Consider the following 15,856-nt stretch of genomic DNA (forward strand, 5'->3'; position numbering starts at 1 on the left):
ATAATTCTAGGAGAAAGTAAAATGTGCTTTCAAAATAAAAGTAAATGATTTTATAAAAATTATATATGTCTTAGTAAATTAGTGTAAATAATTTATAACGGATCATTAGAAGTCTACGGGTTTCATTCACGATTAGGCTTGTGTTAGCCATCTACCTGCCAAGGATTGTTCCTACTCCTGTTCTTGAACTACATCAACTTGAAACACAAATTACATGATAGGGTTTGTTGCCTTTCGAAATATATGATGTTTTTTTTTTAAAAAAAAAGATTGAAATATTAACATGCTTCGACTTTATTCAGTTTTGACAATTCACTCCAAATCCTCCCAGCTTCGTAAGATATTTCATTTTATTATAGTAAATGTCTCTTTGTCCCATCACAATTAATTGACTGCGTTTGCTTGTAGAAAACTTACTCTTTGCAACCTAATTTAATTTTCCGTGCGTTGACTCTTGTCCCTGTTACGTTCAAGCAAAGATATTTATCTCTTCACTTTTTTTTTTTTCAAATGTGTGTTTGTATTGTTCATCAATGCAAAAGACAATTGGGGGTGGCCCATGTATATAATGGAGTTGATACTCATGTGTCAAAAGAGAGCATCAATCGAATCTCAACAAATCTCTTGGAAATAAAATTTCTTTCACTTAAAAAATGCCGCTCAGTCATCATGACCCTTTCAAATGTCTTGGGAGGGACATGGAGAGACATCTAGGATGAGTATATAACCTTCTATCACAATTTTTGAGAGATAGGGATAATTTCCCGGCCATGGTGTAATGACAACACACTTTAGCAGTTTCCCAAACATCTACAATTTGAATCTCAATTACGAACAAGATATTTTTCTTCAGTGAAATAAAAAATTTGAAATATTGGATGTAAAATTTGCTTGATAGTCGATCTGTGGAGTTAGATCGTCCACTTTCATATATAAATATATATATATATATATTTGTTTTGGAATTTAATTATATAGTTTAAGACCCGTGTTAGATAGATAGAAGAAACATTAGTGGAGAAATTAATTAAGAAGCAGTAGATGGATGTTTCTTTGTCAAAAGGTTGGAGCTTCCTAGAAGTAATAGGGTTTGGATTTGCTTTCAAAGTGCATGCATGCACACACAGCTTGATGTTTCATTCGCTACCAAAGAAGAAATTTTTTTTGTAAATTTGTCAAATAAGTTGAAATCAGACGATGACCATCCATTTTCGATTTGCTGCATTTTATATATATATATATATATATATATATATATATATATATATATATATATATATATATATATATATATATATATATATATATATATATTCATTGACTTATCAATTCACTTTTATTGGTAAAGATCTATCATGATTAGTCATAAGTCCTAAGTAGTTAAATGAGCTAATCTAAATCATTCAGAGTTTGGAATTTTGCTAATTTATGTTTTTGCAATCCCAACGATAGAGTGATGACATTGTCTCTGGTGGTGCGATGGCAGCGATAAAGCATTTAAGAAAATAAATAAGAAGATTAGAGTTTGAATTTCTTAAATATTTTAAAGATCAATATAAATTTATTTGATAGACGAACTCAAGGGAAAAATCATGTCTTTAAAATTAATCATAGAAAAGTTAGATTTATTTTAACGTGGTCGACACATTGAGTTATTATAATAAAGATGGCATGATTTAGGTGCCACAATACAATTTGATCATCTCTGATTTTGATGTTTCGAATCATGTCTCTGATTTTGTCTTCACAAGGTGTTCAATTTGTGAGAGGATGACAAATTTATTATAATAAAATAATGGATCAATTTTCAACAGGTAAAAATCTCCCTCCTAATCCTGTAATTTATTTTCCTTCAAATATCTTAGATTTACTATATTGGTAAAAGTTAAAACCATATTAGAAGGAAGTAAATTAATAAACCAAAACTAGCCATTAAATATTTTTTTTAATCTTATTCGAATTCAACCCTTATTTAATTCTATAAACCTAATTAATTAACTTGACTATACCAAGGGCAACCTAAATTTACTACAGGACCACAACTCAGTTGCCGATTGCGATTGAATAAGTTTAAAAAGACTGACAAAATTTCCATGTCTAGTCCAGTAGGAGAACGGAAAAACTGCACCAATCTATTGGAAATAAATTAGGTACAGACAAATTCAGGAATAAAATTATGGTTAATATTTTATATATCCAAAAAGAGTAAGGTCTCCTTTCACATACAGCAGACCAGCGGCGAAATAAAAGTTGGACAAAAAAAATTATTAAATAAAAGAACAAAGTTATATTCAGATCGAGCTTCTCTGTTTTGTAGGGGGGAGAACAATTGAACGAACAAATTGCAAACACGCACAAATCGTCGAGGCATTCGGCTCAATTTTCGTCGAATTTCCCGATTCCGAAGCACCAAATCAACGATTTGAGATGTCGACCTTGATGATTAGCGTTAAGTCTCAGCTCGCCGAGAGATGGCGAGATTGCCCGATTCCTCAGGCTCTGGGAAGATTGCCGGTTGATCGGCCGGAAATAGGGTAGCCGCCGGAGCCGCCCTCTTTCTCCGCTTGGGCGAGGGCTTCTCTGCGGAGGAAGAGGAAGAGGACCAGGAAGGTGAATCAGGGGAATCGCCGATGAGGTGCGGGAAGTTGAGCAGGGCGCGGGCTCCGCGGATCCGGTAGGCGGCGCGGTCGTAGGCGCGGGCGGCGTCCTCCGCCGTCTCGAACGTCCCCAACCACACGCGCGCCCCATTGCGCGCCGGGTCGCGGATCTCGGCCGCGAACTTCCCCCACGGCCGCTGCCGCACCCCTCGGTAGTGCTGTCCCCTGGCGGCGGACGATTTAGGCGGCGGAGCGGCGGGATCGGGGCCGGATGCGGATGAGGGCGCGGGAGTCCATCCGTGGCGGAAGGCGTCCGCGAGGGCGCCGAAAACGAGCATGTCGTCGGGATCGTCGGGGAGGAAAGGGAGTGACACGGATCCGGAGCGATCGGCGGCCAGCGGAAAGGGGAAGGGGGCGGGGTCGTCGAGGAGGTAGCCGCAGACGCCGGCGAGGAGGGCCAGGTCGGCGTCAGCAATGCCGGACATAGCTAGTAGCGTTCGTGAAGAAAGCGATCTGGCAGAAGGCGGTGGCGATGAGAGGAAAGGGTTGGAGTGGAGGTTTATTTATATAGGAGTGGAATTAGGAAAGGGGAGGAAGAAGGAGATGGGTCCAAGTCGCAGCTTTTTCTTGGTCTCCAGGCCTCGTGTGCTTCTTTGAAGGTTCCTTGTTTTTTTCAGCACGTGAGGATAATCATATGCCGTTACAATTTTTAAAGGAAAAATAATATTTCGCCCTCGAACACAAAGTTCCATTCCACCTTTCTTTTTGAATTAAGATCCCAAGTTAAAATAATAATATTAATTACTAAATTAAAAAATAGGACCATAGAAATATCTCATGAAAAAACAAGAGTGCAAGGTTGATGACCAATTGACTTCTCTATATAAAAGAGATTTTATTCCTTAATGAATTATTCTCTTGGATTCCATCTCTGTTTTTTTTTAGCAATCACTCTTGATTTTTAAGATAATTATCTAAATAGTACACTTAAAATTGTGGAATTTTTAAAGGACTATTTAACTTTTAAATGTCTTAAATAATATATTTATTTTCTATTTTATAAGGATAATTTATCCTCTAATCTATTAACTTAATGTAGTGTTAGTAGCTATAGCTATAGGTTTCTTGAGAATGAATTAAATATCGTTATAAGTGAAGATAGAGTTCAAAGAGAAGACGGCAGGCAATGAAAGGGTAGGAACCAAGCAATTAGAAAGTGGATGATGACATTATGATGCAAGATTATCGTATTAAATATAACAAACATGGTGATGACTATGATACTTCATTTAAAGAACGTACCATTGTTGTTAAATTATCCTTATAAACAATTAAAAAAATATGAATTAGAAATTTAAAAAAAAATCATATATATTTTAGGGGATTTCAAAATTAACTGGGCCTTTGTCTTAAATAATTAAGTACTGGTATCCCTATCTCAACATCCTATTAATGTTGGATAGATAATCTAGTCTCATATTTTATTCACCAAATAAATTTAAGAAGTACAGTAGTTTAATTTTTTAAACACCATATGCATCGCAATATGTTATCTTGAATAATTAAAGAGTTCATATAAGGTCTATATTTTGTACAATAAATAAAGTTGTATATACATGAAAATAACTAATTTTCTTGGATTGCCACAAACTAGATGAAAAACTAAACCAATAAGTCGATATGTTGGAAATAAAAAATTTCAAGTAAATGATATGTTAATTGGATTTGACATCATGTTAAATAAACATATATCATGTATGCATGCATCAACGATAGTTTATTTGGCACGGAACTGTTATTTATTTTTTATTTTAAATTTGTTATCTCTAATTAATTGATCATTGCTAAGATCAGCAGTTTAAGGATATAATATTTTTAGTGATATATTAGATATAGTGTAGAATTTTCGTATCATTCGATGGAATCGACAATAAGTCTTTTTGTTCCATCCTTGATATAGCTCAATTTTATTTTTTCACTATACTTTTTAGATTAAAATACAACAAATTTTACAACTTGACAATATTTTAATTAAAATTGGATAAGTTAAAGGTATTAAAACTGAAAGAATTTTAGATATTTTTATAATTATATAATATTATTTATTTGACCTAAGTTTTCATAATTTTATTTTTGAGTGTTACCTAAAAGATATTATACCAATAAAGATATTTTTTTCCTTATAAGCTCATAATATTTCTTATGTGTTTTAAATGTGAAACTTTATTTGTAATTTTACAATCTCAACAATTCTCCCTCAAACAAAAGACCATAGACCCCTCCCTCAAATGGAAAGCTTATTGACTCACTAGGTCTTTCTGCCCCTCAATCCAACCAACTTATTAGGTCTTCCTGCTTGTCAGTCCACCTAATCTATTAAAACTTCCTTGTCTCTCAATCCAACTGACTTAGTAGTTCTTCCTTGCCTAACCGCAACTAGGGTGTCTTTGGCTGTCCACAAAACCTTCCTACCTAGTATCTGGTTTAATCCATACACAAGAGCCTTTACTTCCTTTGTACAAGGTCAATATTCTACTCACATGACTTAATTAGACCATAACTCTTATGTACAGTCGATAGTTAGACCTTCTTACAGTTCGAGTTCTGATACCAATTATTAGCGTAGGTCATCGATAGGTCGGCTATAAGGGGGTGAATAACTTGTAAGTTAGAATTAAAACTAACCTTTTGCTTTCTACTTAGAAGGACAAAACACATGTTAATTGAGAAAAATAAAAGACATAAACATAAAGTAAGAGACACAAAGAGTTATGTGGTTTGCAATTGGGAAGGTTACTAATTTAAGACAGTGGAAGCTCACTAAAATTCTCCTTCGATATAGGCAAAGAAGCCTTTTGCAGAAATTTAAAGTACAAACACTTAAAACAAGAAACAAAATCAATTACAACATGTGTTGTGTTAAACTTCGAAGACCGGGGCTCTATTTATAGCTCATTAGTCGCAACTAGCTGTTTGCTAACGCTGCACTTTTCGGGCGCATGGACCCTGTTCGAGCTCCTGGGTGTGGTCGACTCAATCTACTCCGCAACGACTCTTCATCAATGACTTATCCGTTTCCGAGCGCCTAGAGTCAGCTAATGTGGACTCTAGTGCTAATCCTCTTTGACTAATGCTTGACTGACGTGGCGGAATAGTCTAGGTGCCTGTACCCGATCCAAGCGCCTGGAGTTCGGGCACCTGGACATGGTTCGGGCGCTTGGACCCAATCAACTCAGAAGTTGACTTTGGGTGATTCTACAATCATCCAGAGTTGAGCTCACCCCAACCTAACTCCAACATTCCCCTTAAGCAGTCTTCCTCCTTGGCTTTTCGTCCCTCAGAAGCATTGCACGCGTCCTTCTCGTCCGCCAGTATATTCTTCCACAACTCCTTGTCCCTCAGATACACCGAGCCCGTCAACTCGTTTCCTATGTTATCCTTCTCGTTCGCTATGTCTTCCGCTCGACTTCTTGTGTTCTTAATTCGATTGATTATATCAAAACTAACCTAAGGTACTTACAATCTCCCCCTTTTTGATGTCAATCAACCCAAATTAAGTTAGGGTTAAAAATTAAACAATATTGATTTGTAATTTAAAAAAATTACTATCAATTCAATTGAAGAAAAAATATTAAATTATATACCTTCCCTTTAATTTAATTCCTAATTTTTTTCCCTCTTGATGACATAAAAAAAGAAAAAGTATGAAAAAATATTGATAATTTGTTAGGGGTTTGAAACAGAATTTTCAGTAATTTACCTTTTTATTGAAATTGATTTTCAAAGAAATAATTTTAAATTGATTAATCAAAAGTTTTTGAAAAAATAATTTATAGATTATTTAAAGTGTCAAAAAATCCTGAAATTTTTTTTGTCAATGACAATCATAATCATTTAAAAACATGATAAAAATTTCAAGCATAGAAAATTTTTATTTTAATCGTAATCAAATTTTTTGATTAGATAGAGTTACTTTTTAAACTAAGTATTTAAAAATAGTTTTAAGTTCTAAAAATTTGGCTGATTTTTCTACATATTTCTAATACAATGCTAAATTTCTAAAAAATTAAGTTGTTTAAATTTAATCTCTAAAATTTTTTAAATTTTAAAATTCCCTTTTTTTATAAAAAAAATATATAACTGTCAAAAAAAATCTTGAAAAAAAATTTTAATTTAACATAGAACAATGTTAAAATTCATTAATTGAAAGAAAATTTTTAAAAAATAATATAATATTAAAAAATCTTTGAAAATTTTTTAGTTAATAGATAATATATTTATTTTTCATAGAAAAAATTTAACACAAAACTTAAAAAGGAAGTATGCGATATAATAAATTTTGTAAACAATATTAAAAATTTAATCAGATTCAATTTAAACATGCATAAAAATTAATTTTAATAAGACTAAACATGATTTAAGAACATTAAATAAGTTTTTATTTACTGGATTTATCAAGTATTTTTTAGAAATATATTTTCTTACTACTTTTATAATCTGTCCCTTATAATTCCTATTATAGTAATTTAACCCTCCATAATTTTCAAAATTTGAAATTGGTAAAGAATTGGAATTTGAACTTATAAAATTCTTTTCTAATAATTCCATTTTATCTTTTTGTTTTGCATTTTTAATTTTTAACTTTTTAAAATTTTCTAGTAAACAAGTGTAATCTTCATATAATTGATCAAAGGGTAGAAATCTTATCTGACTTATCTTATCGGACTCGTAGGTAGATGCTCCCCTTCATCGTTGTTTGCTTCCGAAGTGGCTTCGTCATATTCTTTCTCTTAGTGATTTGCTATTAGCGTAAGCCCGACGTACACTTCGACTTCAAATTTTGATAATGTATCGTCCCATGTTACTTTCAAATTCTTGTGCTTTGATTGACTTACCCCTTTGTTTTTATCCTTTCCATTATTTTTTAGTTTTGGGTAGTTATATTTTACGTGTCCTTCTTCATCACAATTGTAGCACTTAGTTTCTTTTTTCCTCGAAGAATCTTCTTGGTTAACGACTTGTTGACCTTGCTAGACTTAAAAAAACTTTAAAAATTTTCTTACCATGAATACTCTTTTATCTTCGTCAAAGGATATGTTAAAATCTGATTCATCCTTCTTGGTTTTTAGTGTTAGATTCTGACTTGACTTCTTTTCTTTTCTTAAACTTGCATATCTGGACTCATGTAATTCTAAAGTTAAAAACAATTCTTCAAAATTACTTATTGTTAGTATTCTAAGGTAGTTTTGATGTGATCAACCAAGTCAGATTAGGTTTTGTTAGTTTTTAACCCTGCGTCTAAGTGTGCAGAAACTTAGGAGCACAGAAAGTCAAGCAAAAGATGCAGCTAGCGAGAAGGACAACGCGCGAGAGAGCTGACTGGCTCGGTGTGTCTGAGGGATGAGATGTTGCGGAAGAGTACGCGGGCGGACAAGAAGGGTGCGTGAAGTGTTTCCAAGGGACAAAAAGCCGGAGTGGAAGATTGCTCGAGGAGATGAGCAAAAGACGCAGCTAGAGAGAAGGACGACATGGAAGAGAGCCGATGTGCTCAATGCGTCTGAGGGACGAGGCGCTACGGAAGAGTACGCCGGCGGACAAGAAGGAAGCACGCGACGATTCCGAAGGACGAGAAGCTGTAGCGGAAGTTTGCTCGAGAATGCTAGAAATTGGGTTCGGGTGAGCTCTATTCCGGATGATCGAGATCACCCAAGCGAGCGGAGCTTGTGCAGAAGACCCAGACCAAGGCTAGGAGAACAGGAGCAGAAGTCAATAGGATGTTGACTTTCTTGGTCCAGGCGCTCGGACTTGCCGGACTCCGGGCGGCCGGACTGGCCGAACTCCGAGCGCTCGGACCAGGACTTTTATCCGGATCACGTCAAACATGATCCGTTACGATGGGGATAAAGTTTTATCCCCCTCCAGGTGCCTGGAACCCTTCTAGGCGCCCCGACTAAAGCTATAAATACAGCTCTGGTCCCAAAAACCTAAAAACAACAAGAACAACACTTGAGAACACTTGTAAATGATTTCTTTTATCTAGGTTCATATTTTTAGTACTTCAACTGCTATAAAGAGGCTTATCCACCTGAAGGAGAAATTAGTGCACTTTCCACTTCCTTAGATTAACAACCTCCTTAGTTGTAACTAAGTAATTCATTGTGCTTCTTCCTTTTTAATTAGTCTTATATATTTTATGAAAGTGTTAATTTTGTTAAAGTTATAAAAGCTCGAGGAAGGTTTTTTGTTTGTCTTTGCAGGGCTATTTACTTCCTTCTAGCCGACCGCCAAGGGTCCTAATAAGTGGTATCAGAGCAAGGATGCCTCAGAAGGATTAACCGCTTACTGAAGCAAACAAGAAATGGTCGGAGCTAGCATCTACCGACCAATGTTCAAGGAGGAGTTCACAGTTTGGAAGCGGCAAATGGAGATATTTCTTAAAACAAATTTTAATATTTTATTAATAATGAAATATGTTTATGAAACACCAAAGAACACGAACGGAGAAGAACTCGAAGAACACCTCTAGACCAAAAAATAGCGTGATAATTTTACATCAAACGGTAAGGCTGAATTTCATCTTATAATCATACTACCTGATCCTGTCCGAACGCTGACTCAACGGACGCTGGGCACGTGGCGCTCTCTGGTTGCTGATGTGGGTCTTCGACTGGTCGTACGAAGCTCCGGCGACCCTGCACAGAAGTCGGGCCGGGAAGGGGTTCCCGGCGGTGACCCTCCGACGCTCAAGTCAGGCAAGCAAGTGGTCGAAAAAGTAGCTCCAAAGATTGTAGAACGCGTACATCCGACGAAGTCTGTGACTCTTTATATAGAGCGGTGAAAGAGCTTCTACACGCCCACCGAGGCGCGTACGTGTCCGCAGCCCATACCTCGGTATGTGTTTGTCAGAAAGCTTAGCTGACGCCATACTGCAACAGTCCCATCGCGCCTCTGATGGGACAACAGGACACCCCGTTGTCAGACTAGGAGTATGGCTTAGCTATACGATTTGACGGCTGTCAGCAGATGTTCCTGTCCCTATTTACCCACCGCCGGCCAGGACGTCCATCCGGCTGGCTAGACGAAGAGTGCCGTCCGGACGGACCTAATTCCCTGCGCCGGCCTGGCGGCGCGCCCATTACGTCCTGCCTTCTCTTAGGCCTTCCGCTTAGTTATTATTTACTGTTCCATTGAGCGTCGGAACCCCGATCCCTGTCAAGGTGCCTTTTACTATCAGATGTTTACTGGCAGACCGATCGGCTTGCCCTTTTCTCATGAGTCCGGTCGGCTCACCCTTATTCGACGGACCACCTGGCCTTTTGACCTCCACGTGGCGTTGACCCCTCGTTAGGGGGTCCCGGGCTCTTACCACCGGATCACTTGCCTTCCTCTCGAGTCTAGTCGAAGGAGTACTATCAGATGTTTACTGGCAGACCGATCGGCTTGCCCTTTTCTCATGAGTCCGGTCGGCTCACCCTTCTTCGACGGACCACCTGGCCTTTTGACCTCCACGTGGCGTTGACCCCTCGTTAGGGGGTCCCGGGCTCTTACCACCGGATCACTTGCCTTCCCCTCGAGTCTAGTCGAAGGAGGAGGAGTCCTCCGACTGACTGGACTGCTGATCTGACTGAGCAATGATTACTGCATTAGGCCGCTCGGCCAGGCATAGGGATGCTCATCCGTTCGGTGGTATCTTGTCCGTGCCTTGTGTTCTCTTGGAATCCATGTCCGATGCTCTCCCCTACTACCCATCACGTGTGCTGCGCACGGTAAGGGGAGTTCATTAAATGCGGCCAGTATCCTGCTGACACGTGGCGATCGTGCGTTTGTCAGCGTATGGCGACGGCGTCACTTCCGATGGGACAGCCGCCGTTTGAAATGAACGGCTAGATGACGACCTCGATATCGGCGACCTGGATCGGACGGCTAAAATTAATAGCGGCCGCCCTTATAAAGCTACGACTTCCGCTTTCCGCTGCATTTCGGCCTCCTCTCCTCCCAACGTTTCGCTGCTCCTTTCTTCTCCGGCGACCTTGCGTTCCGGCTCTCCGGCGACCCTACAGCTTCTTCCGATCATCTCCCTTGCCCGTAAGACTTCCTCTTCCTTGCTGCCTCTCCTTTCTTATCTCTATTAGCTATTTCTTTTATCATCCCGCACTCTTTCCTAGTTTTATTTCTCCTTCCTTCCATCATGCGTCCATCCCTGGCCTTATACCATGACCAATACCTCACAGCCGACCGGCGGTGCTCCGGGTCTTTGGTATTCGACCATGGAAAGCCGGTTCGACGAGGAGGACGCCTTGCGCCTCACTCAAACCTATGATCTGCCGACCGACCACCAAATATTGTTAGCCACACCGACCGATCGGCCTCATGAACCGCCGCCCGGCACCGTTCTTTTCTTCCGAGACCAATTTTTGGCCGGGCTACGTTTTCCACCCCACAAGTTCTTCTTACAAATCTGTAATTATTTTCGTATTCCGCTCGGCCAGGTAGTCCCTAACTCCATTAGGCTATTGAGCGGAGTGATAGTCCTTTTTAAACTGAACAACATCCCCCTCGACCCTAAGATTTTTCACTACTTTTTTTATCCCAAGAAAGCCGAGTGGGGTACCTTTATTTTTCAATCTAGGATAGGTTTCGTCCTTTTTGATAATATGCCGAGCTCCAACAAACATTGGAAGGAGCACTTTTTCTATGTGCGTTTTCCCGAGCCGCCAACTTCTCGTACCAAGTGGCAGACGGCGATGCCGGCGCAACCGGAGCTCGGCAAATTTAGAGGTGATGCGGCCTACCTTCATGCGGCCGAGCGGTTGGTGGGTCAGCGCTATCACATTGACAAGCTGCTCCTCCCAGGAGTAATGTATATATTCGGCCTGTCTTCCACCCCAGCCGATCTGCCTTGCAGCATGAGTAAGCGATTCTCATCCCTCCTTTTTCTTTTGTTCTAATTGATTTAATCTTTGTTTCTGCAGCTGAAGTTATGTGGCGTGCTAAGGCGACCGAGAAGCTCAAATTGAAAGCCGCTCAGATTGAGGCGGTGACGAACAAGGAGGTCGCCGAGTGGGGCCTTGATCCAGCCGATTCGACCGGCGAATTAGGCGAGGGGACTCAGGATGCCCTGAAGCCTTAGCAGCTACTACCTCTCACGACGAGGCAGCGGGCGGCACAGAACCTTCTACCCAAGCTGAGGTGGAGGGCCGTTCGGCTGATGATGTTCCCCTGCTCACTCGGAAGCGCAGACGGCCAGAGCCGACATCTGCATCAACTGCCCTTGATGAGCCACAGCCCGAGCGGGGCGCGGATGCTCCGATGTTATCGGGGACCATTTCTCTAGAGAGTACCCCGACCCCACATGGCTCTCCGAGGGCAAGCTCTGAGGTGCCGCCGTCCAGCCCTTCAAGAACTTTGCGCCGTATCAGCCGTTTGGGCGAGCTTCCTTCCTCGTCCACCGGTGGGCCATCCGGTAAGGCCGATGCTTCTCAGAGCGAGCCGAGCGGCTCGAATTTAATTAAAACCGTTCTGCGCCTCCCCTCAGAGGAATACATGGCTGCTGCTGATCGGCCAGTGGTCCCCGAGCAGCAGATTACCTTGACGGGCCCTCTTGCAAAAGCTTGGGAGGACGCTCGGCGCCGAATAAAAGCGATGACTCCTGGGCAGCTCGGCGACAGCAACCTCCAACAGGCCACCGGGGTATGCTCTTTTTCTTTGTTCGTGTATTTGAATTAAGTTTTTAACCTGTTCACTTTTGCTCGTAGAACTGGGTGGAGCAAATTGCCGTTAGCAATCGGTTGGCCGAGCTGGAGGATGAATTGAAAAAACTTAAAGCCGCCGGGGACAACCGACAATCGACGGCCGCTTTGGAGCAGGCCAAAAAATTACTGGAAGCCGAACGGAAACGGGCTTCCGATCTGGCGAGCAAGGTCGTTCGGCTTGAAGCGATGGTCAAACAACGAGATAAGGAGATCAAGACGGCGACCACTCGGAAGCAACAGGCCATTGATGACATGGACCGAATGAAGGTGGAGATCAGAGGGCTGGAGCAACGCATCAAGGATCTGGATGCTCTTCTGGCCACCGAGAAGGAGAGCCGCTCGGCCGATCTTCAAAGATTTGATGGAGATTTGAAGGATCTCCAAGCTGCCAGTGATGCTGCCCACGCCGAGCTCAAAGAGTATCAAGAGGGGGAATCGGCTCGCTCCGACGAGGTGAGGAAGGCATTCGTCCGCTCGGATGCCTTTGGGGAGAAATTTACTGACAAGATCTCCCTCACCTTTGAAGAGGCGATCAAAGCGGCTGTGGATCACTTAAAGGCCAAAGGCCACCTGCCCGCCGAGCTGACCATCCCTCCCGAGGACCTCGCGACCGTGATGGGCGCCATCCCTGATACTCTTTTTGATTTTGACGCATGAGGAGTGTTTCTTATGAACTTTTTTGTATCCCCGCCGTTCGGCCAAACTTATTTTTGCTGTAACTTTTTTGGTTAGCCCTGTGCTTAATAGATAATCCTTTCCTTTCCTTCAACTTTTGTTTTGGCAAGAAATTTTTCTCTCGTCATAACTAAAGTGTTCTTTAAAACTCCTCCGCTCGACACCACGCTCTGTCAGACTAAAGTCGATTGTCTTTAATAATGTCTTTCATCATGCGACTGAGCAGCCGCTCGGCATGAGAACGCCCTTTGTTGGTATGGTAATTATCTTTAGTTCTCATTGACCAATTTTTGCTTTGTGCCTTACCCCCAAAGGGGTTTTCCGTATATTTTTGATAAGCGAGCCGCTCAGCCGTATGTTGGTCTTAACGACCAGGCTATCGTTGATTGTATCATGTGAATGGCTATCCGCTCGGACATTTATAGACGCCGGCTCGTCTCTCGATATTTAACGTTGGAGCTCGACGGTCTTCCGCTCGGCCGTTTATAGACGCCGGCTCGTCTCTCGATATTTAACGTCGGAGCTCGACGGTCTTCCGCTCGGCCGTTTATAGACGCCGGCTCGTCTCTCGATATTTAACGTCGGAGCTCGACGGTCTTCCGCTCGGCCGTTAATAACGGCTCGTCTCTCGATATTTAACGTCGGAGCTCGACGGTCTTCCGCTCGGCCGTTTATAGACGCCGGCTCGTCTCTCGATATTTAACGTCGGAGCTCGACGGTCTTCCGCTCGGCCGTTTATAGACGCCGGCTCGTCTCTCGATATTTAACGTCGGAGCTCGACGGTGTTCCGCTCGGCCGTTTATAGACGCCGGCTCGTCTCTCGATATTTAACGTCGGAGCTCGATGGACTTCCGCTCGGCCGTTTATAGACGCCGGCTCGTCTCTCGATATTTAACGTCGGAGCTCAACGGTCTTCCGCTCAGCCGTTTATAGACGCCGGCTCGTCTCTCGATATTTAACGTCGGAGCACGACGGTTTTTCGCTCGGCCGTTTATAGACGCCGGCTCGTCTCTCGATATTTAACGTCGGAGCTCGACGGTCTTCCGCTCGGCCGTTTATAGACGCCGGCTCGTCTCTCGATATTTAACGTCGGAGCTCGACGGTCTTCCGCTTGGCCGTTTATAGACGTCGGCTCGTCTCTCGATATTTAACGTCGGAGCTCGACGGCCTTCAAGGCTAATTTTGACGCTGCCGATCGGTGGATCCATTGGCCATCCTTTGAATTAATTTTGCTTCCTGCATTACAAGGACATGGGCGACTAACATATACAAAAATGATTTACATTCGTGCACCTTTCATCCAGCTCGATAAGGTTGGAGATGATTTGCACTCCACGGTCGATCCAGCTGCCGCCCGTCTTCATCCTCCAAATAATATGCGCCCGAGCAGAGCCTTTCAATAACCTTGAAGGGGCCCGCCCATGGTGCCTCCAGTTTGCCGACGTCGCCGACCGGCTTGACTTTCTTCCAGACAAGATCGTCGACCTGGAATGATCTGGGGATTACACGGCGGTTGTAATTTTGCTTCATCCGCTGCCGGTACGCCATTAGCCGAACGGACGCCTTGGCTCGCTCCTCGTCGACCAAATCCAGCTCCATGTTCCTCCATTCGGCGTTGCCATCATCATAGCTCTGGATCCGGACGGACTCAACGCCGACTTCAACCGGAATAACCGCCTCGCCGCCATACACCAAATGGAATGGTGTGACGCCCGTCCCTTCCTTCGGAGTCGTTCGGATGGCCCATAAGACGCCCGGCACTTCATTCGGCCAACTTCCTCCCAAATGGTCGAGCCGAGCGCGCATAATACGAAGAATTTCCCGATTGGCTACTTCGGCTTGACCGTTGCTTTGGGGATAAGCCACGGACGTGAAGTGTTGCTCGATGCCGTAGCTTTTGCACCAATCCTCTAGCACCTTCCCTGTGAATTGCCGCCCATTGTCGGAAACCAATCGGCGAGGGATGCCGAACCGACAGATGATGTGTTGCCAGATGAATTTTTTGACCATCTGTTCGGTGATCTTTGCCAGCGGCTCGGCCTCCACCCACTTGGAAAAATAATCGACCGCCACTAGCAAAAATTTCCTCTGCCCGGTCGCCATCGGAAATGGACCGACAATATCCATTCCCCATTGATCGAACGGACATGAAACGGTTGATGCCTTCATTTCCTCGGCCGGTCGGTGGGAGAAGTTATGGTACTTCTGGCACGAAAGGCACGTAGATACTGTCCGAGCGGCGTCTGCTTGTAAGGTCGGCCAAAAGTATCCAGCTAGCAGGATCTTCTTAGCTAGTGATCGTCCGCCCGGATGTCCTCCGCACGATCCTTGATGTACCTCTTGGAGGATGTAAGCCGAGTCTTCCGAGCTCACGCATTTCAACAGCGGACGAGAGAAAGCCTTCTTGTAAAGCTGATCGCCGATGAGTGTGAACCGACCGGCCCTCCTCCTTAACAGCTGAGCTTCATTCTGATCGGACGGTGTAGCTCCTGAGCGTAAAAACTCCGTGATGGGTGTCCTCCAGTCGCTCGGGAACATAAGGCCCTCCATCCGGTCGACGTGCGCCACCAAAGCTACTTGTTCAATTGGCTGCTGGATGGCGATCGGTGTTATCGAGCTTGCAAGTTTGGCTAACTCGTCAGCCGCTTGGTTCTCCGCTCGGGGTATCTTCTGGATAATAACTTCTCTAAAGTTGGCCTTGAGTTTCTCGAAGGCTTGAGCGTAAAGCTTGAGCCGAGCGTTGTTGATTTCAAAGGTGTCTGTCAGCTGCTGAGCGGCCAATTAGGAGTCTGAATGGAGTGTTACCCGTCCGGCACCTACATGTCGGGCGGC

General features: G+C 42.8%; 1 protein-coding gene across 1 annotated transcript; it reads right to left on the reverse strand.

The window, feature by feature from the left end:
• Positions 1-2,161: 2,161 nt before the first annotated feature.
• Positions 2,162-3,149, reverse strand: LOC121994109 (ethylene-responsive transcription factor 2-like). Its single transcript, XM_042548266.1, has one exon. It carries the CDS (start codon positions 3,080-3,082, stop codon positions 2,450-2,452), a length of 633 nt encoding a protein of 210 aa, XP_042404200.1. The 5' UTR covers positions 3,083-3,149; the 3' UTR covers positions 2,162-2,449.
• Positions 3,150-15,856: the final 12,707 nt, after the last annotated feature.

This window comes from Zingiber officinale, chromosome 6A (genome assembly GCF_018446385.1).
Source record: "Zingiber officinale cultivar Zhangliang chromosome 6A, Zo_v1.1, whole genome shotgun sequence".
NCBI classification, from domain to species: domain Eukaryota; kingdom Viridiplantae; phylum Streptophyta; class Magnoliopsida; order Zingiberales; family Zingiberaceae; genus Zingiber; species Zingiber officinale.